The sequence below is a fragment of the Ciconia boyciana genome, chromosome 13, assembly GCF_034638445.1.
Source record: "Ciconia boyciana chromosome 13, ASM3463844v1, whole genome shotgun sequence".
Lineage (NCBI taxonomy): Eukaryota > Metazoa > Chordata > Aves > Ciconiiformes > Ciconiidae > Ciconia > Ciconia boyciana.
In genome coordinates this window covers 18,004,874-18,032,263 of record NC_132946.1, presented here as the reverse complement: position 1 = coordinate 18,032,263, position 27,390 = coordinate 18,004,874, and the positions used below count along the sequence as shown (strand labels likewise).

At 50.7% G+C, this 27,390-nt stretch overlaps 1 protein-coding gene across 4 annotated transcripts in view; it reads right to left on the bottom strand.

The window, feature by feature from the left end:
• Positions 1–27,390, bottom strand: part of RAB11FIP3 (RAB11 family interacting protein 3) — an 80,821-nt gene that overhangs the window by 9,811 nt on the left and 43,620 nt on the right. Inside the window, exons 4-9 of one of the 4 annotated variants that reach the window (XM_072878612.1) lie at positions 16,717–16,904; positions 13,382–13,555; positions 9,143–9,277; positions 5,804–5,839; positions 2,946–3,039; positions 1,026–1,129 (exon numbers count right to left, since the gene is read on the bottom strand). In XM_072878612.1, coding sequence (XP_072734713.1) covers positions 1,026–1,129; positions 2,946–3,039; positions 5,804–5,839; positions 9,143–9,277; positions 13,382–13,555; positions 16,717–16,904 — 731 coding nt within the window. Of the gene's footprint in view, positions 1–1,025; positions 1,130–2,945; positions 3,040–5,803; positions 5,840–9,142; positions 9,278–10,999; positions 12,438–13,381; positions 13,556–16,716; positions 16,905–27,390 lie in introns of those variants that run through there. The other 3 variants (XM_072878613.1, XM_072878615.1, XM_072878614.1) reach the window with 3 other exon arrangements.

Below are 27,390 nucleotides of genomic sequence, written 5' to 3'. Positions count from 1 at the left end.
ACACTCGGGGCTTTACTTGATTAAAAGCTGACTGACACTTCTGGGCCAAGCCGCTCAAGTGAAAACATTTGCCTCGCTGCAAAGTTTATCAGGGCTTAGAGAAACCTTTGTTTGAATCGCTTGGTTCCCTGACACGATTGTTACTTAACAGTCTTACAGCCCTATAGATAAACTCCTGCCAGGTTTATCTGCCGAGGGTAAATACGCTGCTGGAAGAGAGAAGCCTACCAGATTAGTAGAGAAAACGATTACATCAAATGGGATCCAAAGGGCTACACCCCAGCCAGGATCCGAAAGCAACAGGATCAAGGCTGGCTGTGGGGAGGGTAGAGATGGGTACTAGGGACCCTGCTGTACCTTCCACCCAGACCTAATGGCTGAAATAAGGGCCAGAAAGAGTCCATACAGAGCGAGTATGTAGTATATATCCTCCCTGAATGGGAAGCTTTCCAAGAAGCATGATCCCCCTGCAGTCCTCTGAGCCAACTCCTGGAGCTCCAGGGACCTTTCAGGATGGACATGTGGGGTGGGGAAGCACATAAAAAATATATTTAAAAAATATCTAAAAAGCACTGTTAGTTACATGCATCCAAGCAGAACATTGCAAAAGAGATATCTGCCATTTGTCGCAGCTGAGCTGCAAGCCGTTTCCTGGGCTCCTGGGAATTTGCTAGAGACCCAGAAAAGCGTGTCCAGGATGCTGCGATCCCACACACGGCCCTCGTGCAGAGAAGGCAGCCTGAACCCCGGCTAGATTTAACCACAGCTGCCCTCTGCCAGGGCGGGATCAGATCGTCAAGGGCAGAGTTGTGAAGCTTTCCTGCTGCTTTCTGTCCGTCTCCCTCCTCTCCTGCTGCCTCCTTTCCCCACACGCTCTGGCAGCTCCTGAGCGGCTCCTGCCTGCGCGCAGGCAGGCAGCTGGCCCGTGGGGAAGGCACGGGGTGCTGCAGTACATGGAGGGAGAAAAGAAAAGGCAGGCGATGCAAAGCTGCATTTTGGCTACAGCACAAGCCGGGCTCCCTTACCTGTGCACGAGCTGCAGGTTTTCCTGCTTGAGGCGGCTGTGCTGCTCACCGTTAGCAGCCGTGTCCTTCTCCAGCTCTGTCACTCGCTTCTCCAGAAAGACCACCTATGTGACAGGAGAGGGGAGGATCAGCTGCCCGTGCTTAAACCTGCTGACAAAGCAGCACCAAGTGCCAGAGCAACTCCCACCACCTCCAGCACACCGTGCAGGTGCTCCCCGCTCGCTTTGGGGTTGCCTCAGTTTGTTGCACTGATTCAGAGCCTGTCACCCCGACGCAGCTCCTGGCATTACCTCCGTCCTGCTCTTCACCACACAAGGCAGCCTGAGCTGCAGGAGCCATCACTGGGGCTTGCTCCTGGGTGAGCTACTTAAAAATGGATGGTTGCCACTGGAATCAGGTAGCCATGCCTTGATTTGAAGCATCCTTTTAAAACATCCTTTTACACCCTGGTTTCTCAGATTTTGATGGCTCCCATGTACCAATACGGGGCCAAATGCTTCACTCTTTCCTTTCTTCATCCCCTTCATGATGATATCCTACATGGAGATCTAGAGGGAAAGACCCCAGCTGGGCCACCAGAGCTCTGCTGCATCCGAGCGCAGCCCGGAGGCTGGGACAGCCACCCGCTGCCTGAAACAGGGCAGAAAGACCCTGGGTTCACAGCTACGTGTAAATAAAGTCACATAGGAGGAAACAACGCTAGCTGGCGGGAAAGCATCAGAGATGAGTATTTTCTCCCTGTACCTATACGGCCTTACTTCAGCTGTATTTGCATTTTCATTCACTTTCCCTAAATAGTGCACAACTTTGAAGAGCAAAGGGGGCCGGGAGTGCCTCTCTACTTCCCACCCATGCAGGAGTGCGGGTGGGTGGGGAACCGCAGGAGGACAGAGTTCGTGGTCCCAAAAATCCCATTTATACCCATACAAGAACAATCACGAAAGAGGCAATTAGGAGCATGTCTGCAAAGCCCGAACCATCGCTCTGGGGAGAAGGGCAAGTGACATGCAAGTGTATTAAAAAAAGAAACATGCAGAGATACAAGGCCTTTTCCAGAAGTACTTACACGGTTTCCCAAGCCACATGCCTTCAGGAACGTGAGTGTTTTATTCAACTTTCAGACTTGGAAAAATGTTGATGTTTCAAACATTTTTTAAAGGTCTTCTACGCATTATAATTATAGCAGAGTGCAGCTACACACATATGTATTTCTCTTTCACATGCTGCTCCGTGCAGCTATTTGTGATTCCAGAATTAAAGAGCCGTTTTCAAGGAGTTTCAGGACTGCAGCAAATGCTTATACAAGCCACAACTCACCCATCTTTAACCTTCCTGCTTTCCCTTAGCTATTTTTAGCTAGGGGTGTTCAAACAAAAGCTTTCTTGTGCTCCTGCCCCGCTCCCATCTTGTCCTATAATGCTTTTCTCATAACACCTCAGTAAAACCCAACAGGACCAACACAAAATCAGCTTTATATCCTCACGGCACGAGCAGCATTGGTAAGAGTGTGCCAAGGAAAGGAAGTCCTTGTTTTGCGACTTTGCTCATCTCAGAAAAGCAGAATTTGAGAACATCTGAGTATGTGAAGCAGAAGTGAAAATACAGCCTGCAAACAGCTCCCTGCTCCTCCCGGCGAGCTGGAGGGAAGCACCCTCCCTGCAAGCGGGGCAGCACATCCCCACCTCTGGGAGGAGGCACCAGTGCCACCTCCTGACTCAACACAGGACCTCTGCAGTTCGACTCAGAGCGCTCGCGTCCTCCATCCCCTCGATTCGGAGAGCTTCGCACGTCCCACCTGCACTGATCTACCCAGCGCCCGCTGCGCAGTAAGACAAGCTTCAGCCTAGCTCCGGCCTGGGGATCTCAGAGCATTGCAAGCCGCTACATGCTCCAGGATAGCAGAGAGAGCACTGCTCTTACCTTGTCTGTGATGTCCTCTTCTGTACACTCCAGCGTATCCCGGTAAGACCCCTCCATCACCCCCACGGACAGCGCGCTCGTCTGATGCAACTGTCTATAACAGAGACAAACCACCCCAAGCCACAGCAACACAAACATTAGAGCGAACATCACAGGACATAGCATTTTCAGATGACAACTGCTCTTGCAGGATACTGTCCCCTCTCTCCCCTCCTCAGCTGCCACCTCCTTTTCCAAGCGGATCTAATAGCACTGCTCCTTCTTGGGCTGCAGGATTTATAGCAAAGGACGGTGTGGGCCAGGTCCTTCTCACCACCACAAGCTCCAACAGAGAATGAAGCTCACCACCTCGGGTGCCCGGATAACAGGGCTGAGCGGGTGGCTGCTTACCGGCTGAACAGATGTGCCCTGCGAGGGAAGTGCAGACGTGGACACATACTGCTGGGACTTCATACCATGATCATTTGTTCTTGCTCTTTGGAATGGGAAGAGATAAGACCTCACTTTTCACTTTCTTTATGAACATACCAAGGCCATGTATTATCCAGCAAAGGACAGAGTACTCTGCTCTAGCCACTGGTAAGGTTAATAACAAGTGGGGGGCAGCAGGTGTAAGGGGAGAAAAAGCCCTGAACCTGTTGTGAAACACCCCAGCCCACCTCCCTGCACCGGCCGCGACAGCCGAGAGCGAGCTAATCATTAGCAAGGCCTTGTGACATTGGTGTCCACAGCTTTGTGGCGATCTAAAGGACACCCCGTGGAGGGGCTGATCTGCACTTAATCCTCCTGTTATCGCTGCAGATCAGCTCCATCGTCTCATGGCACAAGAAACCGCTATTGCCACGGGGAGGGGTGGTTGTATTCCAGCTCTGTGAACCCCAGGCAGATACCGCCTGGAGAAAACCCCTCTGCTCTCCCACTGCAGCACAAACGATGAGCAGCCTGATCTACGTTTGAAGCCAGCACTGCTTTGAGCAGGAGGTGAACGAGAAAATTGGAGAGGTCTCTTTGAACCTCGGTTTTCCTGAGGAATTTGTAACGTGGGCTCTCAAATTCACCCTGCTACACAATATGCTCATGCAAATATTCATGAAGCATAACTGGCATTTACCAAAGAGACCACAGCTGAGCACCAGCCTTATTTTGCATCCTCACCCTGAATATATATTTAGACCCTGAAGTCTCGGGCACATTTGTCATTTAAATCATGCCAAGCACAACAGGGCCTAAGCAGCTGAGATTTCTTGGCACAAGCAGAACCTGGATAACTGCAGTCAGGAAAGAGCCCTTACCAAAATAAAATCAATTTTCTAAAAGCAAATGTTTTGGTATTATTCAGTAATTACAGTATCTGCAACAAAGGGCTTTCTTTGGGCTGATTTTAAGGATCTGGCTCTACTCTGCAGCAAAACCCTGTTACCTCTGTCATTATCACAAACTAAACTCGACCGCTCTTGAATTAATCAATATTTACCTACGCCCACAAGTCCCAGCCTTGGACAAGCATCTTACAAATGCAAAGGGCCAGGAGGGCTCAATCCCCCATAGACAGGGCATCTCCATTCCCAAAAGTTTAACTCAAATCCTCCCCAAATTTGCTCTGCCAGACACGGGACAAAAACTAGACCTAAAACAGGAAACCTAGGGACAGGCTGCTCCCTTCAGCCTTCTTTCCTGCCAGTGTTTTTAACAAAGATCTAGAAAGTAAGATGACCGGAACTAGGAAATGTAATATCAAGGACCCGCTTCCTCGCCAGGAGGGAGAGTCGTGCCAGGGGAGACTTGCTGACCGCAGTAAAAATGGAGAAGGCAAAGGTGCGAGAGCACAGCCGGGAGGGAGAGGCAGACAGAAGCTGCTCAGGTCAGCGCAGGGAGCAGATTGAGTGCCAGGGCATGGGAGTACAAGCATCACCCAAATCAAGCTGCTTATTCCTCTGTGGCTTCCCTGCCCTGCTGGAAACGAGCAAAGAGAAAGCCAAGGACTGCAGAGGGCAATCTCCCTCCCGAGCGGGGCAGAGGCAGGCAGGACAGCCAAGGTAAGCCTCAGTATATTCTTAAAAGCATGATGACACAGGAACAGGAGGGATGGCGAAGCTGGGACAGGGAAAGATGAACACTGAGACGGGATGGACCCTCTGCCCCAGCGATTCAGAGCAAAGTGCAGCTTTTCCTGTGCAGGCAGGGATGAAAGTGCCCACAAAGAAAGGGTGACTGGCATCACATGGGATGGTCCCGCAGGACAGAAGCGGCACAGCGTTAAACCCCAGGGTGGGGTTACTTGCAGTCACCCCCCTGGGAACTCCCCAAAGCCCCTGATCGCGCTGGGAGGGCTGCTCCAGCAAAGTCAAGTACCAAGGATTACACCGAGCAAAGTAAAACAGAGCCAAGAGAGTTGTCCGAGATGACTAGTTTTTTTGCAGTGCTGAAGAATTCCCTCCGAGCAGGTGTACTGACTGGTCTGGTCTTCTAGAGACTCTAGAGACCCACCACAGTGACGCTGGGGAGGAGACAGCCCCGTCAAGCAGTCCAGAGGGACTTGCCCTTCTAGACACTCCTTCCCCGCTCCACATACTCCCTGCTAGGGCACTGGCAGGATGGAGGGGGGAAGCACCCCTATTTTTATCCTGGAAGAAATCAGGTTGACACCAGCCTCCAGCTGCGTGCAGGAGTGAGAAACCCCCATTTCAGAAAAATAGCTATTACAAACTATATCAGAATTAAACCCGCTTTTCCCCAGCGCTATGCAACACATCCAGAAGTACGACGCTACAAACTTATTTTGACAGCCTTCCTTCCGCGGGCCCAGCAGCTAGCACGGGCACCCCTCTCACCAAGCAGTAATAGGAGTATGAGCTTACCTTGCCACCTTCTTGCTTGAGAGTCTTTTATTTGGACTGCAAAATGAAGAAAAAACAGGAAAGAGTTAGGAAAGCTGACAGTGGAGAGCAAGGGAAACAGGAAACTGCAAGCACTCCGGGGCACATCCTTTGCTATGGCCGGGGAGCGCCCACACGGCATGCACCACCCGCACAGCCCAGCCACCCTCGGTAAAAGGCAGGTGAGGAAACCGCTCACGTATTTAACGACCCATTGATAACAAACCAAATGGAATAATGCTGCAGAAAACCTCACCGCCTCCGGCAACGGTATCCTCTCACCAGCTGATCCTGAAAGTTGATCCCCAAGAAAAGTGCTAATAATAGCAGTGAGTTTGGTGGGCTTCAGCCCGGCGCTGATGGCAGACTGAGCTACATCTCCTGCACCCCGCAGCACCCCAGCCCTCCCTCCCCTGCTGGCCCCCCGGGAGCTCCCTGCCCAGCAACTGGGGGACAGGGCGCACCTCCTGCCTGCAAACAGGCACCTCCATCCTTCTGCATGCTGGTTTGCACTTCTCACAAAGATTATTCTCACTCTTTGGCTCTGGGTCACCGGAGAATTGCTGCCTACAGGTAGCTCAGAGATTTTAGGAGCTGTTGATCATGTCCCTTTCTGGATTTTAAGCATGGGCACTGTTATAATGGCTGGGGACGGGTACAAGCTCTCCTTTGCACAGATAACTGACAGAGATCACACACCCGGGCTCCGTATATGCCCGAGCCAGCTGCCACCATACCACAGCGGTCAGGGTTTAGCTAGTGCTCAGCATGACCCTCGGTACAAACAGCCAAGGTCTGCGTTACCCTGCCCCTGTCCCTTGGGACAGGGCTGCGGGCTCTCCCCGCTGAGGAAAAAAGCCTTTTTCAGAAACGGCTGCTTGCTAATATGCTCCTTCCAGTCATTCGGTCGTGATCGATGCAGCTGCATGCTAGTGAAGCAAGCGGGGCTTGGATCTCGCTCCTCATCTTCCACCCAAACACACACTGTTGTCAAACAGATGCCACTGGGACACATCACTGATACCAAATCATCACTGAATGATGACAGCAAACACAGCTCTAGCCCGAGCAGAGAAGCAGCAATTGCATTCCCTGGTGCTTAGCTCAGTTTAAAGAAAAAAAATAAATCATCTGGGAGTCCATTCCTGCCTTGAGCTGCAACAATTACATTAGTTCTTGGAAGGAGGAATTAAAAATAGCTCAGGACAATTTTCTTTTGAAAAAAACCCACAACAATGACTGACCAGGGGTTGTTGTCAGGGTTACCAGCCCTCGTGTCAAAAATGCATCCTCAAACCCCAGATTTCCACGGAGTGCAAGAGCCGCTGCTGGCCAGGCTTCAAGGACGCTCGGCACCCGCCCGAGGAGAGGAGGTCAGGCCCTCCTCGAGTTTGCCAGCAATTGTAATGAGTCACGTATCTCCCCAGCACCGGAGGGGGAAAAAATATTTTTCTCTGCAAACAGCTTATGGGACAGCAGTGCTGGCACCCGCCGGTCTCTCTGGAGGGGATGAGACACACCACTGCTGCTTCAAGGGCACTAAAACAAAGCATACTTTTACAGAACTGGTTCATCCCAAGCTCCTGGTGGATTTCCTCCCCACCCTCCCGTACCACGGGCTCGGGCAGCAGTGCCCTGATGCCAGGACCAGGCTCCCCACCTTATTCCAAGTGTAAAATGCTGCACATACACTCACAGCCTTTAAGAGCGAGGCTGTTACACGGCAGCTTGGGCTTCACCCCAGCTGCTAGCATGCTCTGGAGCGGGTGTCTTCAAGCTTCGCCTGCCAGGGGCATGGTACGAGGCTGCTTGGTCCAGATTTTGGTCCAGTTTCTGCTGCTCTCTTCACCTACTTGCCCCCTGCACTGAGGGCTTCACATTGCTGGTGATGCTGGGAGCAAACAGGTCCTGCTACGTCCCGCGTGCTGCATGGGGACCCCTCTCATGTCCTCACTGCAGAAAGGGTGGGCGATGCCCCTTCCATCAGTTGGTGCACAGGGGCACTTGGAAGAAGTTTCCAGCAGATTTGTGCACAGGAAACCCCGAACACAGATGGAGGAACCATACCTACTCGCCCTGAGCCCAAAGGGGCTATGAAATTCCCACCATGACACCATGGGACAGGGAAGCCTCCTCTGGAAATCCCGTCTGTCACGGGAGGCTCAGAAGTGTTAGTTCAGCTTTGCAGGTAAATTTGGGGAGGAAAGCCTGAAATGGAGTGGGGCTACTGGTGCATTCAGGGAAGTCCAGCATTCTCCTTAATAACTGCATACCCTGAGACCCATCACTGACCCTCAAGGACTCCAAACGCAAAGGCAACTATTTGCCTGAGAAAGACAGAGGGAGAGAAGTACTTTTTCCACTAAAAAAAATTAAGGTCAAGCTCCTATTTGTTTTCCAGTTCTCTTCCCATAGCTATACAGCCCAGGAGAGCTCCCATATCACTCTGTCCCTGCAGAGGACAGACAGAGACCAAGAGCATGACCAAAACCCAGGCTTGAAATAGCACACCAGATGCGAGCAGAATGATTAGTATTAATGCCGCCATCCTTCCACCCAGTGGACTGCAAACAGGTCTGAAAAAATAAACAAACAAATAGAAATCCCTCCCTACTTGTCAAATCCGCAAGTCCAGCTGCCGGCTGGTAGACCTCGAACGTTACATTCAAAAGCTCATGAAGTTCCTATGCGAAGGCACCAGTGTTTATCACATCTGCCTGGCTGGTGGTGGCACATAGGTGGGCAGGCAGCTGGCGAAGCTGGGTGAAATATGATTTTACTGCTGCAAAGCAAGCGTCTACAGGAGAGGTCCCAAGCTACAGGGAGCAAGCTGATGTTTTCAGGTTACTGCTGCAGTGGGAGGACGGGCCATATCTGCCCTTCCAGGCTGAACCAGCAACTCGGGCGTGCCTCCACGCTGGGCGTTATCAGCCAGAAGACCTGGCAGTCTTTTCCTTGGTGACAGAAATACTGTACGCGATCAGCTTCCAGTCCTGATGGAAGGACTGCATCGCTCGGTGCGTGGAGAAGCACCCACCACTCAGCAGGACATGCAAAGAGGCTGCCCAGAGGAGAAGGGAAGACTCTCATCGTCTGCCAGCCTCCGTGGCTCAGATTAAAGGAAACTGCTGCTCACCCTCCATAATGTTATTACAGCCTTTACCACCTGGAGAGGCTCACCTCATTCAGTGAAATTCATCCCCTTTTGCAACCGGGAATCAAGCAACACATCAGCAAAGGAAAGCTGCGCAAGACAAGGAGAGTCTTCCCTTCAAGAACATCATTCCCGACACTGAAATGGCCACACACAAGCCCAATTACCTATTCATTTCAAGATCATTCAGGCGAGCAGAAAGATCCTCGAGGCGGTTGATTTGTTTGTGGCACTGGCTACAGTAAAACTCAAATGCTTCATCTGCGATAATGCTGTGCAGTTTCGCAGCGAGCGGATTGGTGCTAGAGAAATCAGAAGGGTCATTTTATCAGGACAGAACAGACAGGGCTGATTTTTGTCCGTGGCTTCCACAAGCTGAGCGTACGTTTAGGCAGGGGAGCTTTTGGTGTGAGATACAAGACTTGCAATTAAAAACTTCAAGGCAGATTGGGTCACCTTCCCTCTTCATTTTAGAAGCCAAATCGCAGTCAATATGGAGTTGCTATAAATTAGAGGACTTGAATCACTCTCCTCCCAAAGACTTACAGCAGCTCAGCTTGGCCCGTGTTTCCAAACCCCTGTGCCAGCTGGCTCTTGTGGAGGACCCCCTGAGAGCCCAGGGAAGGTGAGGTGCGTGCTTTCCACAAACCTACACGACTACAAAGTTTATTTTCCAACATGATTTTCCAAGCAACCTGTCTCAGGAGGCTCTAGCAATGGCCCTGGTTTGCCTCGGTAAATGCATCCCAAACTCACACACCGCTGGATGGGGTGCCATGGGCGAGAGCCACATCCTTTGGTCATTTGCACCATTTTCCAATGGGATGCTCTAAAAATATATTAGCTGTGCAGGTGCGGACGCACCATTAGTAATGCACAGAGTCAGACTTTCATTGCAAAGAGCTCCCCTTTGAAGCTAAGCTCAAAAAGGTGGTTGTGACTCAACTGCTGCCTCCTACAAAGTGAAGCACACAGCAGCTGAAGCAGCAGCTTTGCCTCGTTGTAGGGAACATCACTCAGCCAGGGGACATGGGGGTCTACAGGACTTTAACAGCCTGGGGAGCTAATGGGTCTGACCAGCTTTTAATTTTCAGCTGCTGACGTGGAAAACAAGCTGCCGAGGCATCCATTGGCACTTGGCAAACCAGGGAGCCATTTCCCCCACCTGACATGACTTGGGCAGGACAGAGTTTGGACAAGGGATTCTGAACAGCAAAGAGTTTGTGTTACTTTGGGACCAAATATACGCCACAAATCCTTTCTGCAGGAAAACATGCTTCTGGAAGCCACGGACTTTAATCAAAGAAAGGTTAATAGTGAAAAAACAAAGCAGTTCAATAACAGACAGGTAAAGGTGTGAGTGAACACAAGCAAGCTTGAAACCAAAAGGCATCTGGAAAGGGCTAGTCAACCCCGTGATACAGATACACACTGGCAAGTCCTGGCCCGGGAGATGCTGAGTGCACGGGACACCCCAGGAGGGGTCCCCTGGCTCAGCACCTTTGCATAACCCCTCATTGATGTTTTTTGGTGGCAGTGGGGTGCCAGCAGCCCAGCTACCCCCAGGGCCAGGCCTCTGAGTCTGTGCTGTCTGTACAGTATTTCCGAGCCCCCTTAGAACAGGCTACTGGACAACAGTAAATGCCGAATTGCTCATCTCTTCCCATTCCTGGAAAAAAAAAAATTGAAAAACATTCCCCCTACCCTCTAGGGCAGGTTTGAACCCAGGATAATCATTATCCACCAGCAGCCAGTTCAGTTGCTCAGGCTCTGCGCAGGGTAAGAGGTGACAGAAGCTTTGTGGCACTCGGAAGAAGTGATGTGCCCTTTTCTGGGCTCTGCCCCCGCGTCTGGCTGCACATGAGCCCCATTCAGTGAGTCCTCAGTGAGGCAGAAACAGCTCACCCGGCTGGGTGCATCCCTGGGCAAGGTGTGAACCTGAACCTAACAAGCATTAATCAAAATGGGAAAAGCAGCATAGAGGAGAACCCACAGGCCAGCCTGGCAACTCTTCAGGTACGTACTGATATACTTGGCCTCTGGCTGCGTTGGTTGCTTGCCTGTTGAGTGGGTGAGAGCTCAACCGCACTGCGCCTCGGGGCATCCCCACCTACCCCTTGTGGCAAGCCGCCACGCTCTGCGCCATACGCAGCCTTCCTGCCTCCTCCCTCCATCTCCTGGAGTAACCTTCCATAGGCCATCGGTGCTTATGACACAGCACGTTGGCAGCCGAAATGGGTGCACGCGAGGAGCCTTTCCCTTCAGTTGCCTTTCATTTCCCACCAAGCGTGGCAGAGACTTCTTTTACCGGAGGGACATGCCAAGGAAGAGGTGGCAGCCCAAGAGGAGGCATCGCAAACACACACGCAAGGACTAAGCGGGGAAAATGCAATACCCCACAGTGTTCCCTGAAGGCTCTTGGTTCTTGCATTAGTTCTCTGGTGAAGATCTGGAGCTGTGGCAGGAAAATTTGTTGACGTTATTCCCACTTAGAGACTTTTGTAACATGGAAAGGGTGTGTGGCGATGTGACCATTTACAAGCAATACTGTTCCTCATATTCAAACCACAGCCAAAAAAAAACGAACCAAAAGAGTTCAGCCTGAACCAGAGATATCCCGTAGTTCTTTAAGGTTTCACTATGTTTAAACACACTGGGGAGGCAGGGCTGTTTTTAACAGCACAATCTCAGAGAACGATGAGCTAAGGACCTTCACACACACAACGATAATCCAAGGTAAGGGCTAGACCTGAAAGGCATGAGGAAATCCGCTGTTTCAAACAGAACCACATTCTTAACTCTGGAGGTTTTGCAGGGTTTATCTGCAGCCTGCCTCCCTAGCAAGCCCCAGCATAACCACCACAAGCTGTGTGGCCACGTGCCGAGTGAAGCCCTCCCGGCACAGGAAAGATACTGCAGAGCATGATCTTGTGGATAAGATCCAAAGAGACAGAGCAGTAGAGGGGAGACGGTGCCCTGACAGCAAGATTTGAACACTGGGAGCGTAGGCAACTTGGGAGCTCCGGACTGATATTAAAGAGAAAGTTTAACTGATTGCAAAGCTCTTTAGCCGAGTGTTTTCTTGCCAGGAGCCTTCCAGCCTAGGTTGGAGGCCCACACTTAGAGAAACTCAAAACAAACACCAAGGCTGGTTTTTATCCGAGAGCACTTCCTATGCTGCAGCACCAGTACAGCCAGCCATACTCTGCGTTTCTGCACGGTGCAATCAAAGGACAAGCATGGATGAGTGACATGTCCCTTCCACTGCAGGGTATCCCATCACATCAAGCACTGGAGCACTGGTTTCCTGAAGTAATGGGTTAGGCATGCTTTACAGCAATGCTTTCTTATTGCAGGTTTAGTTAACATCTTCAAAATTGCTGCTGCACCAGCAAAATAGAAAGTCAGCCCTGACCTGCAGCAAAGCACACATGTGGAGATTTGACAGCAGTTCTTCCCCGTCAGCCTGTGCAAGCAGAATTGCCCAAACTCTATGAAGGGCTTTGGGAAGCTGGTACAAAACAGGCAGACAGGAAAAAAAGTGATGACAAGTTTATACTGCTGCAGAAAGTCACAAACATGTATCGTCCCAAAGGAAAAAAGTATGTTCTTGTCTTCAACACAAGCATGTGGCTGGCAGGGACCACTCCTGCCTTGCGCAGAGATGCACTGCCCGATGGAGGAACACGTCCCCGGTGTTATCTGTCATCACAGAGACTTTGTGGGCTGCAGCAGCGGATGATCATTCCAGCTTTTACTTTTTTTCCTTAGAAAGTAAGTATTGACGTGTTTTGTACTGTCATACCAGCTCCTCAGTCCACCCTGCACGGGCTGGAAAACCAACGTTTGCCTGGCTTCAGACCCTAATGCAAGGAGTGCAGGACAACGCTACAGCCTGCTTCTTGCTCCACGTATCCCTTAGGCTGCCTAGAGAAGGAAGGCTGCCACAGCTTGTGCAAATCCAACCAAGCATCATATCAAAGCCAAAAAATACAAGTAGAAGAGAGAAAGAAAAAAAATGTCATCCAACAGGACCAGGGGTAAAGCTGCACAGTGGTTTTCTCTACCGGAAGGTTCTGCGAGGAGCCACATCCCTAAGAGGAGTGGGAACGTGACGCTGTCCTGGACACATGTGAAATGCAGATTGCTCTTCCACCTGCTGCCAGGCATTAGTGCCTCTGGATGGGAGGATGGACACTGTTCAGGAAAAGGAAAGACTGAGGGAGGCCACTCCTCTTCCACTTCCGAGCCAGTTATCCTGTTGAATCCAAAGTTTGCCAGGAACCCCCTCTTGCAGGCCGATTAGTGTGCAAACCCAAAGGGAACAACTCTCACACACAAAGCATAGGCAAACACTAAGCAACTGAAACCAGTTAAAACATTGCCAGCGCTGTGCTGGGCATTACCTGGGAGAGAGGAATGAGGAGCTATTAAAGCTGCTTTCCCCATTACACAAGCTGTCCGAGAACAAATCTGCTTCATTCCCTTCTCCATAATCCTCAAAATGCTCCTCTCCGCTAATGACTGTAACGATGGAGTGGCTGAGGTCCGAGCCCAGGGGCAGGTCATGTGGATGGGATCTGTGGGAGCAGAGGAAGACGTTAGAGGGTGGCCACCGCAGCAGCCTTTCCAATTGCATCCAATACATCCGCTTTGCAAGTCACACCTCCCATGTCGGTAGATCAGGCTAGCTCTTCCTTACAGTGCAAGTCACCCTGTGCCTTGAACACTGAAAAGGGCAGCCCAGGCACCACCGGGAACTTTGCAGCAATTTTTTTCACAACAAACCAATGCTTTTTCACGCAAGCTCCCCTGGCAGCTGCAACATAGGATCTGGGGGCCGTCAGACTTGCAAGACAGTACCCAGGGTTGGTGGCAGGCCCTTGCACGGCACGGGCGCAACCAAAAGCGCGGCAGAGAAAAAGCTCGGCATGTCCCAAACACACCCTAAATGTGTTTTGAGTTACATCATCAGCCTATGTGCCAGGCTCACGCTCGCTTATTGCTGTATAATCCTATCAAGAGCCCAGCACCGGGGTTTAACACTGTAACGCCCCCCATGGCACAAATCCCGGCGGTTTACAGGCAGCTGCCAAACCCAGCAGCAACAGGCCCCCGGGCAAGACAAAGGAGCCCTTTCCCTGCTCCTGCTGGGAAAACGCTGTATGTGCTCATGACAGTCTTGGAGGGGGGAATGCCATTTCATGTGGTTTTAACACTGGATCCAGAAAAGCTGTAGTGTGTTAAGCTTCAGCCTAAACCCTGAACAGACCCAGCACAGGTCCTGGGACGTCCCTTGCTTCGAAGGGGACACAGCTCAGCGCAGAAGTCATCGTTTCTGTAAGCGTCTTTTCACATATGCAGTGTTGTATGAAGTCAAGCCACCACAGCAATATGTGCCCACTCTCAGAGGACTTTCCTGCCCAGGACTGCAGAGGTTTTAAAATTAAGCTGGAGGGAAAAGGCAGGGGGGGTTTGCAAGAACCAGGCTGTGAAAGCAGCCCACGTGTCTATGAGCCACAGGTATGTGTTTTGGGGAGACTAGCACCGCTCTCCTCTCCAAAACTCAATGCTAAAAAAAAGGATTGCATTATTATAAAAACTGCTATTTCAGGCTATGCCCTCTTCTTCATCCACTTGCTAGAAGGTGGAAAATGGGGGTATGACTAGATTGCTGTACTAAATCAGAAAGAAAAAGAGATTACAGATAAGCCATTTATGACAAAAACCTGCACCATCTGAAGGATTTGCCCTTATCCTGCTAATAAAAACATGTCAACCCTCCAGCCAAAACAGCAGCAGATCTCTATTTAACCGCAGACAAGTCCAGTCCAGCTTGTGGGCACCCGCACATCTTCCTTGAGAAGCACTGTTATTCCCGCAGCAGGATCCGTCAGAAACCCACCCTCCCCAGCGGTGAGTCAGACGCTGCACCCAGCAGACCATTGCCAAAAGCATTGGAAATCTCTCCAGGAACAGAAGGCAGGGGGTGGAATTTTTAACTCACAAGCAAAACCCATCCCCAAATCTCTAAATTTGACAAGCACCATACAGAAGCAGATCTCATCAGGCACCTGGAAACCCTCAGCAATAAATAGCACTAGTATTTCATACACACCTATTGGGAGCTCTAGCAGTTTTGAGATCCAGAATCCAACTAATTTTTACTACACACAGCCTAAATAACCACTGCAGTTCAAACTATCTAAGCTATGTTGAGCTTTAACAGCTACCGAAAAGCAGTGTTGAAGCTTGGATTCAGTCCACCAGCTGCACTGGTCGGATTGTACTTACTGTGTGTCCCCTGGAAGAGCTCTGGGCACTAGAGATGTAAAACTGTTGTCCTGCCTGGGGTTTAACGGCACCAAAACCAGCCCTCAACAACTTGGGAATAGAATCCCAGAGGTTCCTGTCTCAAGCCTTCCAAATCTTTAAGCCAAATTAACTTTTTCCTTGATTTTTTGGCTACCTGGAATTTGCACACATTTAACACACCTGGCAACAGGCACCACTGCGCTTGGACAGAGCACTCAAAGGACACCCGACCTTCCCAGGCCCACACTGGGAGTAGCAGGGAAGCCTCAAGAATGACCTAATCTTAAAAAGATTCCCAAGCAAAGTATTTTGTACCTACAGGCAGGTGAATCTGAGGCATGTCATTTTTCCCAGAGGACGAGAGCGCACGCAGGCTGCCATGGCTGCTCAGTGGTCAGGGAGCTCAGCAACTGATTATATCCCGATTTAACTGTCACTGAGCTGAACACGCTCGGGCGAGGAGAGCCTAGCCAGCTAATCTCATTTCTTCCCTAATCCACAGCACCCTTTCAGCCCCAGCACCGAGCACCCTGCAGCACTGACTGCTCACAGCACCTCTGATGCCCCCAGATGTGACTTTGGGGTGGGAGGGAAGCCCGGTGCTTTCTAAGAGCAACGGGAACTGTAGAGTACTCACCAGAGCACCAGGCCTGGGTGGTGTGTTTTTGGCCAAAAAAATCCTGTGCATTAGCAGACCTTAAGCGATGACATTTCCAGAGGTTTCAGCGCAGACTGGTGCTCTTGGGTCACTATTAAAGGAGTTATTCCTTCCTCTCCTGCCTTCCCAGCATCCCAGTTTCACCCCAAAAAACAACTTTTCCTGCAAAATCTAGGAAGTGAGGCGGGCCCAGGAGCAGTTTTGCCAGCAGCGGTTCAGACACGGGGACAAAGATCTTAGCTCACACTTCTGTGCTTCAGGCAGAAGTTTAAAACTAGTTATTACAGGAGGTGGTTGCACATCAAAGGGTGCATGCATGTTTAGGAAAAACAAGAACACGGTAAGTTCCCCTCCTGACTTGAAAATTATATGTTGCGTTTCTGGCTTAAGTGATAGATTAAAAACTGCAAGTATTTCAGGTGTTTGGATCATCTGAGAACTTATTTTAGACGTTAAAGATGCTAATGAGGGTACAGGGTTCTCCCAAGGCAAGCAACGATTAACTCAAAGAGATTGCCAGGCTGAGCTCCAAAACAGCCTACACATGGTGCAGTCTAATTATTATTATTATTATTCTTAAAGAAGAGCTATTTTGGTCTTGCATGAAGTTACAAATACAAAGAACAAACCAACCAGTTTCAGCAAGACAGACTCGCCCACTTTATTTTAAATCCTCAGGCTGCGTCTCCCTCAGTCCTCATCCGCTCCCATTTTGCCAGAGTTTCCAGCCCTGCATGGTGAGTTTTGCTCCTTGCCGTTCCCACTCACCCATGCTCCGGCTCCTCGATGGGATCCGTGAATTCCGAGTGCACGGTGGAGTCGATGGCACTGTCTGTTTCTACTTCGTCGTGCATCTCGTGATGTACTAGTGTGCTGGTGTCTTCATCCGTGAAGGTTTCGCACTCACTGTACGTGCTCTCTGAGCCCATGTAAGCACTGTCAGTCACCTCATTTGCCTGTAAAGAAACACAAGAGAAAAAAAATAAGATAGTATAGCTATGCGGTTTCATTGCAGAGCAGGACAAAACATGTATGGGGCAGCTAATTACCGCTGCATTGCATTTCTAAGCACAGAAATCCAACCTCCAAAAACCAGCCTGAGCCCTACCCCACGTCCAAGTGCTGCTTTGTCTCCAGGTCCAAGGACCAAGTGCCACCCCGGGGTGCACCATGGCCTTCGAGCTAGACATGCTTTGCGACAGTAGAGTTTGGAAAGCAGATTATAGAAATATATACTAAATAAGAGTTGGAGGGAGATTTTGTTGTGCGCAAGTATGGATTTGTTGAGTCCAGGAGGGATGACCCACTGCTTACTCCGTGGTTCTGATCACTGTTGCTTTCACCCACTCCATTTTAAGAGGACACATTATTAATCTAAATTCTCTGCAAAAACCACCATTCAAAACTACCAGTTAGTCCTTAAAGCACTTTTCCCCCCGTCTAGTAATAGGAGGGCACCTTCCATCCCTCAACAGAAAATAAGCTGGTTTATAAATCATTACAGTGCCTAATTTGCAGGGACTGCATCAGCAGGACACTCAAATCTCCGCACTTCAGCTGGAACAGCGTCTCAAATCTTTTGCACTACTTCACCACATCTGTTACCTGCAGCAGGCTTAGGAAAGAAGCACGATTTGGTTTTTAAGACCACACTACGAGCACGGAGGACTGGGTTTTCCTCCCAGTTCTGCCCCTTGGGCAGGCATTCATCTTCAGTCGTGCCCACTCGCTTGTACACGTGGGTGGGGATGGTCCTCCCTGGACACACACGGTGCTGAGCCTAGAACCATCCCGATGTTCGGAGGAGAGCCATGGGAGCACTAGAAGAAACATCCTCCTAAAGCAAAAGCTCTTGTAACCCATCAAAGTGCCAGCTCATTTCCCAGCATTTACGGGATTTCCCCAGCGTACCTCAGAACAAATCAAATCATTTCTGGCTCTGGGATCTCAGTCGTGGTGGGATCTGTCAGTGCTGGTGCTGAGCTCCAGCTGATCCCCTGTCACCAGAAGTGACAGGCAGAGGGATGGGAGCCCTCCTGCCTGGCCTCAAGAGGAAAAGATGCTCGTGAAAAGCTATTTGCTCCACCTGAAGTTCACCCAACGGGATCAAAGTTGCTCAGCTGCTGGCTGCACCCCCTCCAGCACGGCGGCAGGGCAAAGCAGCAGCATTTTGAACGCAGGCACCAACATTGAAGCAAACCTCTCTTCCTCTGCCAGAGAGCACACAGAGCAGCTTTCAGTGCTTCTTCCAAGGATTTTCAAGAAAACGAGATTTCTCAGAGCCCTGTATTACAGCAGCTGGAAAGAAAATACACAGACATACTGTCCTTGCGACAGCAGAATGAAAAATTACATTAGAGCTGCTCATTCAAAGCAGGGTATGTATACAGCAGGGTGGAAGAGCCCTGCTCATTGCTGCAGACGTTGCCCTCTGGTAGAAGAGCAGCTTTTAGGGCATGTGCCATATTTGTACAGCAGGAGAGCACCAGACCAAGAGACACAAGCGTCCCGCTGCCATCATGTTGCCTAGACTTCGCAAATGCTGCTCTTGCTGGCCTGATTTTCTTCTTTTGCATAAATACTCTGCAGACGAAAGAACTTCTGCAGCTTTCACTGGTGCAAAGTGGCTCAAGACACAGTCAATGCCTCATTTTGTTTCACCCACAAATTCCCAGGCTGCCTCAACATGTGTGAGGCCAAAAAGGGACAGCAAGAACTTGTACAGGTGCTCTGAAAACCTTGAATGGATGGAGAATTGCTCAACAGCGGTTTCTATTCTCCATGGACACTGGGGAGCAGAGCAAAGCGACCAAGTCAACACCCTTGCTTTGGTCCCTGCTGAGGGCTCTCATCAGCCCCTGTGCCAACTGAGCACGCTCAGCAGAATGATAGACGGAGACAGACAGACAGGAGCCCCTCTTGTAAGCTTGGCTCAGCTTTCATGGACCCACGCTGACCTACAGACACTAGCATCTCTCGAGGACACCACCCTGAAGTTAAACATGACATAAACCTTCACAGATCCGGAGTCTAAAGTCAGGATCAGGAGAAGATGGGGCTATTCAAGTGAACTTGATTCAAACAGAGGAGAGGCTGCTGCAGCGAACGTCATCCCTAGCATGGGAGAAAGCGGCTTTCACTAGCCTTCGAGATAAAAACAAAAGCCTCCTAAAACCCCCACCCACTTTAAAAAGCATAAATACAGCAAGACTACTTATATACCTAAAGCTGGGGACTTGCTTAAGTGCTTTAGTGGATTTATGCAGCACTTCCTAGAAACACCAGTCAGGCTCTTAATGCTTGAGCAGAAAGTGGCCGAGGGAGATTTGGAAGAGGAGGCTTGGTCTGCCAGCTGGCTCCCGGACACACGAGGACATTGCACCATCCCTGAGCCGAGCCCAGCAGCTCCCCAGTCTCCAGAGGAAGGCGTGCTCGGGCAATCTGAGTGCTTTTCCAAGCTATCTTCAGTGTACGCCAAGTTTAGGAGAGGCCAGGCTTCGGCGTATTGGACAATGTTGTGTTGCAACACTGGTTATGTTTTGCTTTGGGGGAAAACACCCCCATCTCCAGCCCACACCGCATGTCCCCAGTGCTCACAGCAGCGGTGGTGCTTCGTGCTGGACTGGCATGGCTCTGCTGGGTGGGAAGCAGCGGGGATCCGATGCAGCAGAGAGGGCCTGAGAGATGCCAGCAGCCATCCCTGTCTGCAGATTGACCTGCGTGCTTCAAAGGGATACTTTTTGCCTGTTTGAAAAAGATTTAACGCCAAACTGGAAATAACTTTGCTTGCAGACTCCAATGTAAATGCTGCTAGTTTTTTTTCCCTTCCCACTGGAAAAGCTTTAAGTATACATTGAAGTATTATAATGAGCACAAAGTAAAGACAACTATTGCAAAAAAAAAAACAAACAAACAAACAAACCAACCCCAAACCCACAAAACCAAAGAACCCCAACCCACAAGTAAATTGATTAAAGCACACCCTGTCGTGGTTACCATTGCTGGCCCTCACAACATGGAGCATAACCAGGAGCTGAACAGCTCAGGGCATCAGAACATCTCAGTGCCCTTAGATGATTTATCTATCAAATTGTTACAAAACATCTTATAGACGGGAAATACCGGTACAGACAGGCTGAATGAGGGAGCAACCCTTTAGAGCTAGAGGTAGCCACCAGAAGAGTACACTAACCGTACTCCTTCAGCCACACCGAGTATGTACAGCAATTTATTTATTTTTTTAAAAAGATGACCTGTAACACAATTTGCAAACTTTCTTTGTATTTAGCAAAGGAGAAGAATTTTTCTCTGGTAATACTAGCCTAGATGAGATTTCAAACGCAAGAGCCCTATTAAAATTAAACCTACACAGTCAATGAGTTAAGAAGCAGCTGAAACTGTAAACAGTCCTTCTCCTGAGCATGAGCGTGGAGAACTTTGCTTTACATTTCATCACAGATTAAGTAACTAAGCCTCAAGAAGAGATGCATGGAAGAGACAGACAAACAAGGGGACTTAGGTAAGGTATTACCAAATGCCTGATAAAGCAAAGCAAAACCTAGCCCCTGTGCCCCAGGCAAAGGTGCAGCCGCAGGTCACAGAAAGCTCTTTTTTATGGCCTCACGAGCAGCTGGTTTGTGCGCTGACCCTTTAAACGCTCCTGCCACATCTCTCGTTCGGCCAAGTTTCCCTTTCTGTGAGCGGGCAGAAAGTAAGCACTTTTTCCAGATTAAAAAAAACAAACCACAACACACTTAGAGACGTCCATGGGCTTGGGACAGCCAGGCTAGGCTACAAGTGCCCTGGAGGACTTGCCAGGAATGTCCCCACCACATTCAGAATGGAGTTGGTGTCACCAGTATCAGTGTATTTTAAGTTTTTAATCAAATAAAACATACCTTTAAACACTTCAGGTAAACCTCAGACCTTAAAACTGGGACACATGCACACACACAGAGCCCCTGAACTGCAACAGGATCATGGTTCTCCTGAAGTTCCCATCCCCAGCTCCAACTCCTCCACGAGGTATTTCCCTCGGTGCCAGACCTGTTTGCCCTGGCTGAGCATGACATTGGCCATCTGGACACGTCTCTGCCTGTTCAAAGGTGTTCGGCAAAATGCCGGGGATTTGAAAGCCCAGCAGTGAGCCCTCCTCCTTCTAAAAGGAAATAAATGGATGAAATCAGCATCAGGGTGACATAGTGTGCCCTGATAAAACGGGCGAGACGATGAAGCACCTTTAGGAGACTTCTCCAGCAGCAGTTCATCTATTCCAGGCATTTGATTACACAGTGGAGTAAATACCATTTGATTAAATGTTGTAAAGGGCTATAAAAACCACACTGATTAAAAAAAGCCGCTTGAGTATGAGGAGAGGAAACAAGACTATTGGGAGTCACCTGCAAAGTCTAGGCAGGGACAAGTTAAGCTTTGATCTGTGATGGACAGAAGCTTTAGCCCAAGCTTTGGTAAGGTGCTGCCTCAGAGAAGAGCAAAAGTCTGGCTCTCAGGAAAGCTCCTCCCAGGCTTTTTCTGCAGGGCTGGTCCCCCACTTGTTCCCAGAGCCATCCTGGCATCCCGACGCTCTGCTGTCCTTGGCCACAAACACTCAGAGGCTCAGGAAGGGAAGCGGGGGGAGAGGAAGAGGAAAAACAACTCTGTTTTCCCAGCAAGCGTGAGCCTATTTCTGATGAACACCATCTCTGATTGCACACAGGATGGATGGCGGAGACGGACTGGCTACGAAAACCACCCTCCAAGGACACCCTTGCCTGCTGACTGCAGCCAGGGCCCCAGTGCCGGCGCCAGGCTGGCAACGCTGCCCTGTCTGGAACCAAGCCAACGCCAGCCCTGCGAACGCCCGGAGACCCGCACACCACGGCTGTGGGACAGGCTCCATCCGAAAGGAGAAGAGATGAAGAGCGTCCCACCTGCTGGGTGCAGCATCCCATCCCATAGCAGCAGCCCGGCCAGCGACGCTGAGCCCAGCATGGCTATCGGCGCTGTGGCATCAGCCTGCTGGGGACACACGCCTGCCCAGTCTCGCAGCACACAACCCGTGCTTAAATTGGCTTTAAACCAACTTAAAGCCAGGGAGAAGGGAGGTACGTTGTGTTTATAGTCCCACCTGAGTCTACGTTAACACAACCAGCCCCAAGCCCGGAAACACCCCATGGCAGCTCAGCCTCTGAGCACCAGCAGCCAGAAACCCATCATGCCACCGAGTGATCCCACATCAGAGGCTGCCACCAGCAGCAAGGCACCGACCTCTTGGCCACAATATTTGCTTCTTCCTGTGTATGTAGGCAAAGTCTGCTTTTCAGAGAAGCCGGGGAGCCCACACTCAGCCTAAGGCAAAGACAACTGCTCCCTTTTTACAACACAGCCCCTGAAATCAGGTTTCAAGGCTGCTATACTTGATAATACCCTTCGAGGCTGGGCAAGAGAAGCATGCTGCACGTGTTGGAGCAAATTGAAGACACCCACCAAGAAAACCCCCAAACCAAAGAACAACTCACAAGACATCAGATCTCGCAGGCTGTCCTCAGCACCCTGAAAGCCTGCAGCCACCGTCCCTCCTAGTCCAGCTCGCCCAAGAACAGCCAGGCAGAGAGGACTACGAAGATACCATCATATGCACGCACCCCGTGGACTATAGGGAGGAAAGACTATTCCTAAATATGCTGCACTGAGTTGGGTGGGTGCCCACCCTGCCTCTTCCCAGCACCTCCAGGCTGAGAGCGGTCCTGGGACCGGAGACCTGCCTCCTAGAAACTCGATCCTTCCTCATTTTGTGTTAGCACTCAAAACCCACCTGCGGACACATCGCCTCCTCACCCAAGTCAAACCCAGCTCCAGGAGCACACACCATCGGCTGCTTCTGCAAGGCAGGACGGAAGCAAAGTCCAGGAGACGCTGGGCACAAGGCTTACTGACTCAGCACCGGTCCCAAACAGAGTGCCTTTTGTTCCCGACCTCCCAGCCTCCGCGATAAGGAGAGGCAAGCTAATGCACACTTCCCTGCCATGTGACTGCAGCCCTCCTGGTTACGTGAATACCAAAATAAAAGCACGCCTTCGAAGCCCCACACAACGGCCAGCCCTGCTCCAGGTGCACGCGCCTTCTTTTCCCATGAAACCATCACCAATTAAAAAGATTGGTTTTGAAGGAGGACCTGGAGAGAATTCCAGGGCTTATCTCATCCTTCCTGATATTTCTGGTGAATATTTAAGCACTAAATGACAAATCCCTTCCCTATAACCACAAATAGAAAAATGAATAAAGCTTGCCTTGCTCACTAGGGGAAGATCCGGAGCACTTTCCTACTGATAAGCAAGCACAATCACCGTTTGGGTGGCTCAAACGGCAATTTATGATACGCAATGACAATATTGCCCTCAAAGAAGGGCTGGTGCTTTGGTCATTGGTGATAACCAAGTTTACAAACACACCAACCCCACCACTGCCCCGAGCTCTGCATCGCCCTCACCCAAGCAGCTGCTTTCTGCAAACACAGGAGCCCGTCGAGCCAGCGCTGCAGGGTGACCTGATCCACAGGATCCTCCCTCCCCACGGCAGCCGTTGGCATACAAAGTCCTCCACAGTGCGCAGTTTGTAATGCACCGCTCAAACCCAGAAACTTTGAGGGTTTTGTCTGTTTTTGTTTCCTCTCTACCGAAACTTCACATACTTCAAACCTCAGTCTCCCTTAGCCATGCCTGTCTAGCATAAACAAACTTATTTCCATTACCTTCACAAATCACATTTTCTCCGGGTTATCCTTGCTCTCCTCTGGGCCACATCCTTCCTGAAGCACAGTGCCCTGAGCAGGACCTAGTACTCAGCAACACTGACTGGAAGCTTCTTGCACCTTGATAACCAGTTGACCTTCTGCGCGGAGTCCAAAAAAAGCAAGGGCTCCTGGTAACGAGCACGGCAGCAGGGCAGTTATGCTTTAACCCGAGCTCCCTTCCTGGCTCTGTCTGGATCTGCTACTCAACTGAGCAGATCGCGGCCCTTTTGCTCTCCCAGCTGCTCTGTGTGTGCTGCAAGACCTCAGGGAAGGTCTAGCACCGCTGCAAGGAGCCCAAAGTCAGATCACCTGCAATAAAGCTAATTAGGAAACCCCAATCACCGCCAGTTTTACTTTTCAAACTCTTGAGACACCTTTGCTTCCAACGCTGCTTGGCCCGCTCACAGCCTCCTGATGCCGTTGTTACCCCACACACCCCAGCCCGCCCAGTGTGCTGCAGTCCAGCTCCCACGTTTCTCAGTCCCATGCACTGCGCTCATGGTTTGAGATAAGGCTTCAAGGTCTGAGTTTTCCAAACTCCTTCCAGCCTATTTTGTGCAAGGCAAACACTCCAACTAGGATCTTTTCCGACCAGCAAAGAAATTTCTCACCACAACCCTGAACTCGAGTCCTGCCTTCAGAGACCGTGTCCGATTTACACTCCCATCCTTTCCTCTAAGCAGTACTGAGTCTATACAATATATGAATATCCATCCTTGGTATTTTCAGGCTTTGTTACCAAGTTATCACCACGGACTGATTTTGGAGTTCAGTCCAGCAGTTTTAGTAATTTGATTACTGTATTTTCTTGTGCCTAATCAACACCAATACAATACAGACTATTCACTTGTTGGCTGTGAAAGTGTGCTCCGCATGTGTGAATGGGATGGGCAGCTCCCTTCGCCTCTCCGTGCAGGGGAACAGAAAGGCTTCAGGGACAGCGGGGACATTGCTCAGGGCTCTGCATGCTTCCCCAAGGGACAGATGAACAGGCATAAAACTGCATCCATCACATTTCACAGCCCTGCAGTTCCGGCCACCTACGAGACTTTGAGTGCAGCAGCTGTTTATGACAAAATTAACACCGATTCCAGCAGCTGACGTGGAGAGGGATTTGTGATTTTCTTTTGTTGGGACACAATGCCTTTGGGTCAACGCTGTGAAGAGAAGCCCGTTGAGGGCAGTCCTTCCAGACAGGGGAACGGCACTGGTAAAGAAAGTCTGAGCTGAGGGGTGCAGAGTTGCAGCCTTCACACGCCGCTGTCTGATCTCCATCTTCCCATCCCCACCGCCGCTGCAGTGGTACAGCAGTGCCAGCGTAGCAAAGGACCGCAGACCTTCGTCCTTGCGTCAGGGTAGTCAGGGAACAGCCCACAGGGTCCCCGGCAGAGCTGGTGAGCTGAACCCCGGGTCTGCCCTGGTGCTGCAAGCCCCCCGGGCAGCAGGCAGCTCAGAGGCAGGTTGCCTTCGAAGGCTGCAAAGCTTAACCCGTCTTTTCAGACTGGCTCGCCTCTACCAGACATGCATCTGCTGGTAAGAGTGGTATGGAGAGGCAGAGGAGGAAAAACCTCACATAAAACTGATGAGAGCTGCAAAGCAGGTCCACCACCAAGGCAGAAAACACGTACTCCAAATACTCTCTCTGCTCATGTGGCACAGCTCTCTCTGCCTTGGGGGAAGGCAAATAATTTCCCAGGGAGTCTGTAATAAGAAAGGAGGGCTCAGAAGGTCCACTGGGCTACCAGGAGGAAAGACAGCGAGCCTACAGCAGACTTGTACAACCACTCCACTCGGGCTTGTTACAAAACACAAGCCACAAGGAATGATAGCTGATGCCTCCAGGGAATGACTCCTGCACACACCACGCACTCTCAGCAACAGCTTCTGTGTTTCCAGTGTACAGCTGGAATCCTACAAGTCTTTGGTCCCCTTTGCAGGAACTCTGAGCAGCTGGAGAAATCCAGCAATGTGGATTTAAATTGCCTCACTCTGATTTTTGCCCTTCAAGAAGCATTAAATTCAATTGTTCCACATGAAAAGAAATTCCAACTTTAACAGAGGCAACAGTTCTTTCAGCAGCTGCCAGCTACACCTCCGGATGGGCAAGCCAGGAGTATCCCCTCCTCTCAGAATGCACAAAACTAGATGTGGGACCTCACCAAGGACCATTTTACTCCCCAGATCCACTCCTACTGTGCTGTACAACTTGCTGCTGAACATTTAGCCAGAGAGGACATGCCTGGCTGAGGGTAAGGCTTGCAGGGTGCCCACCTGCGTGCCTGGTTAGCATTGCTGCATGCCTGGTTAGTGCTGCTGTTCTGAGAAAGCAAAATACTGCTCACGGCTGCGCACGGCTCAGCGTAACGCGTTTTCCTGGCTACTACCGAGAGGAGCCATGGCAGCCGCCCAGCAGATGGCAACAGCCCTGCACAAGGCTCACAGCACCGCACCCCCACCTGCCCTGCTGCCCCCACACCTCTCACCCACAGGAGTTTCGGCTGCCCTGCTTTGCAGATCTCAAAAAGGGCCCATCTACAGCCTTGCCGGCCCAGGTTCCCATGGCTAAAATAGACATTTGTGCTGTTTATCATGCTCTTGGTCAGCCTTTATGGAGGACAGCCTTGCACCGCCTCTGTCTCCTCCAGCCCACCTAAGGTTATACATCTCCATGCACAATCCCAGCGCAATTTTTGTGGCTTGCTTTTGTTTTGGGACAGTCAGCCTTCCCGCTCTGCATTGCTCAAGTGGGCTCATCTGCCCCCAGGAGTCAGGCCAGAGGGGACAGAGAGCCCTTGTTCTAAGGCAAGGCACAGCAGGCATCAAGAAAGCTAACTCCAAATTCACCTTTCCCCCCGCAGGGCACTGCAAATGAGTCTGTGTACCTCAGAACTGAGTCACAAGCTTCATAGGAGCTTGCAAGGGAGGTGAGGATAACTCCCACCTTCCAGTTAAGTCAGCAGCAAAGCTGCACTAGCCCAGCCTGGGGGAACACAGGTGAGGACTCAGGTGTCTGGACAGACAGGCTCCAAGCTCCCTTTACATGGCTTTTACAAAGCAGGATAGCCAAAACCGCTGTAATTATTTTTCAGTGATGTTTCCCTGCAGAAGTAGAAAGCAGTAAGCTTGTCACGCAGCTGCCCTGCAACAACCACACTTCCACCTCGGTCAGGAAGAAACTCACTACCTGGGGCTGCAGGCAGGCAGGTAACCCCGGCGAGGTGATGCTCTCCCTGCTCTGGAGCGGGTGTACAGGGGATGAGATTCCTCTTGCATGTGTGACAGCAGAGTGCTAGGGATTGCTATGAGCCCCCTGCAAGCACAGCTGGATGCACAAGAAGCCATGTGGCTGCAGGAACCCAGGCTCCTGCATTTCCAATCCCCTGTGAGCCGCTGTCTCAGCAGAGCCACACAACTAGAAGTCCTCTCTGAAAACAGTTTAACAGTCAGGCCCGTCTGAACAGATCTGGCAAGGCACAAGAGCCAGAAGCTCCACGCCATACCAGGAGCAACACCAGTGGCTGAATTGTGGAAGTATCTGACATTACAAAGGTCCCTGCGTGAAGTGTCAAAGTTCAAACCTTGCCCCCTTCGAGAGGCTTTTATGCCCTTACTGGAAGATGCGTGTGTTGGTGGTTTTCTCTGTAGAGCAA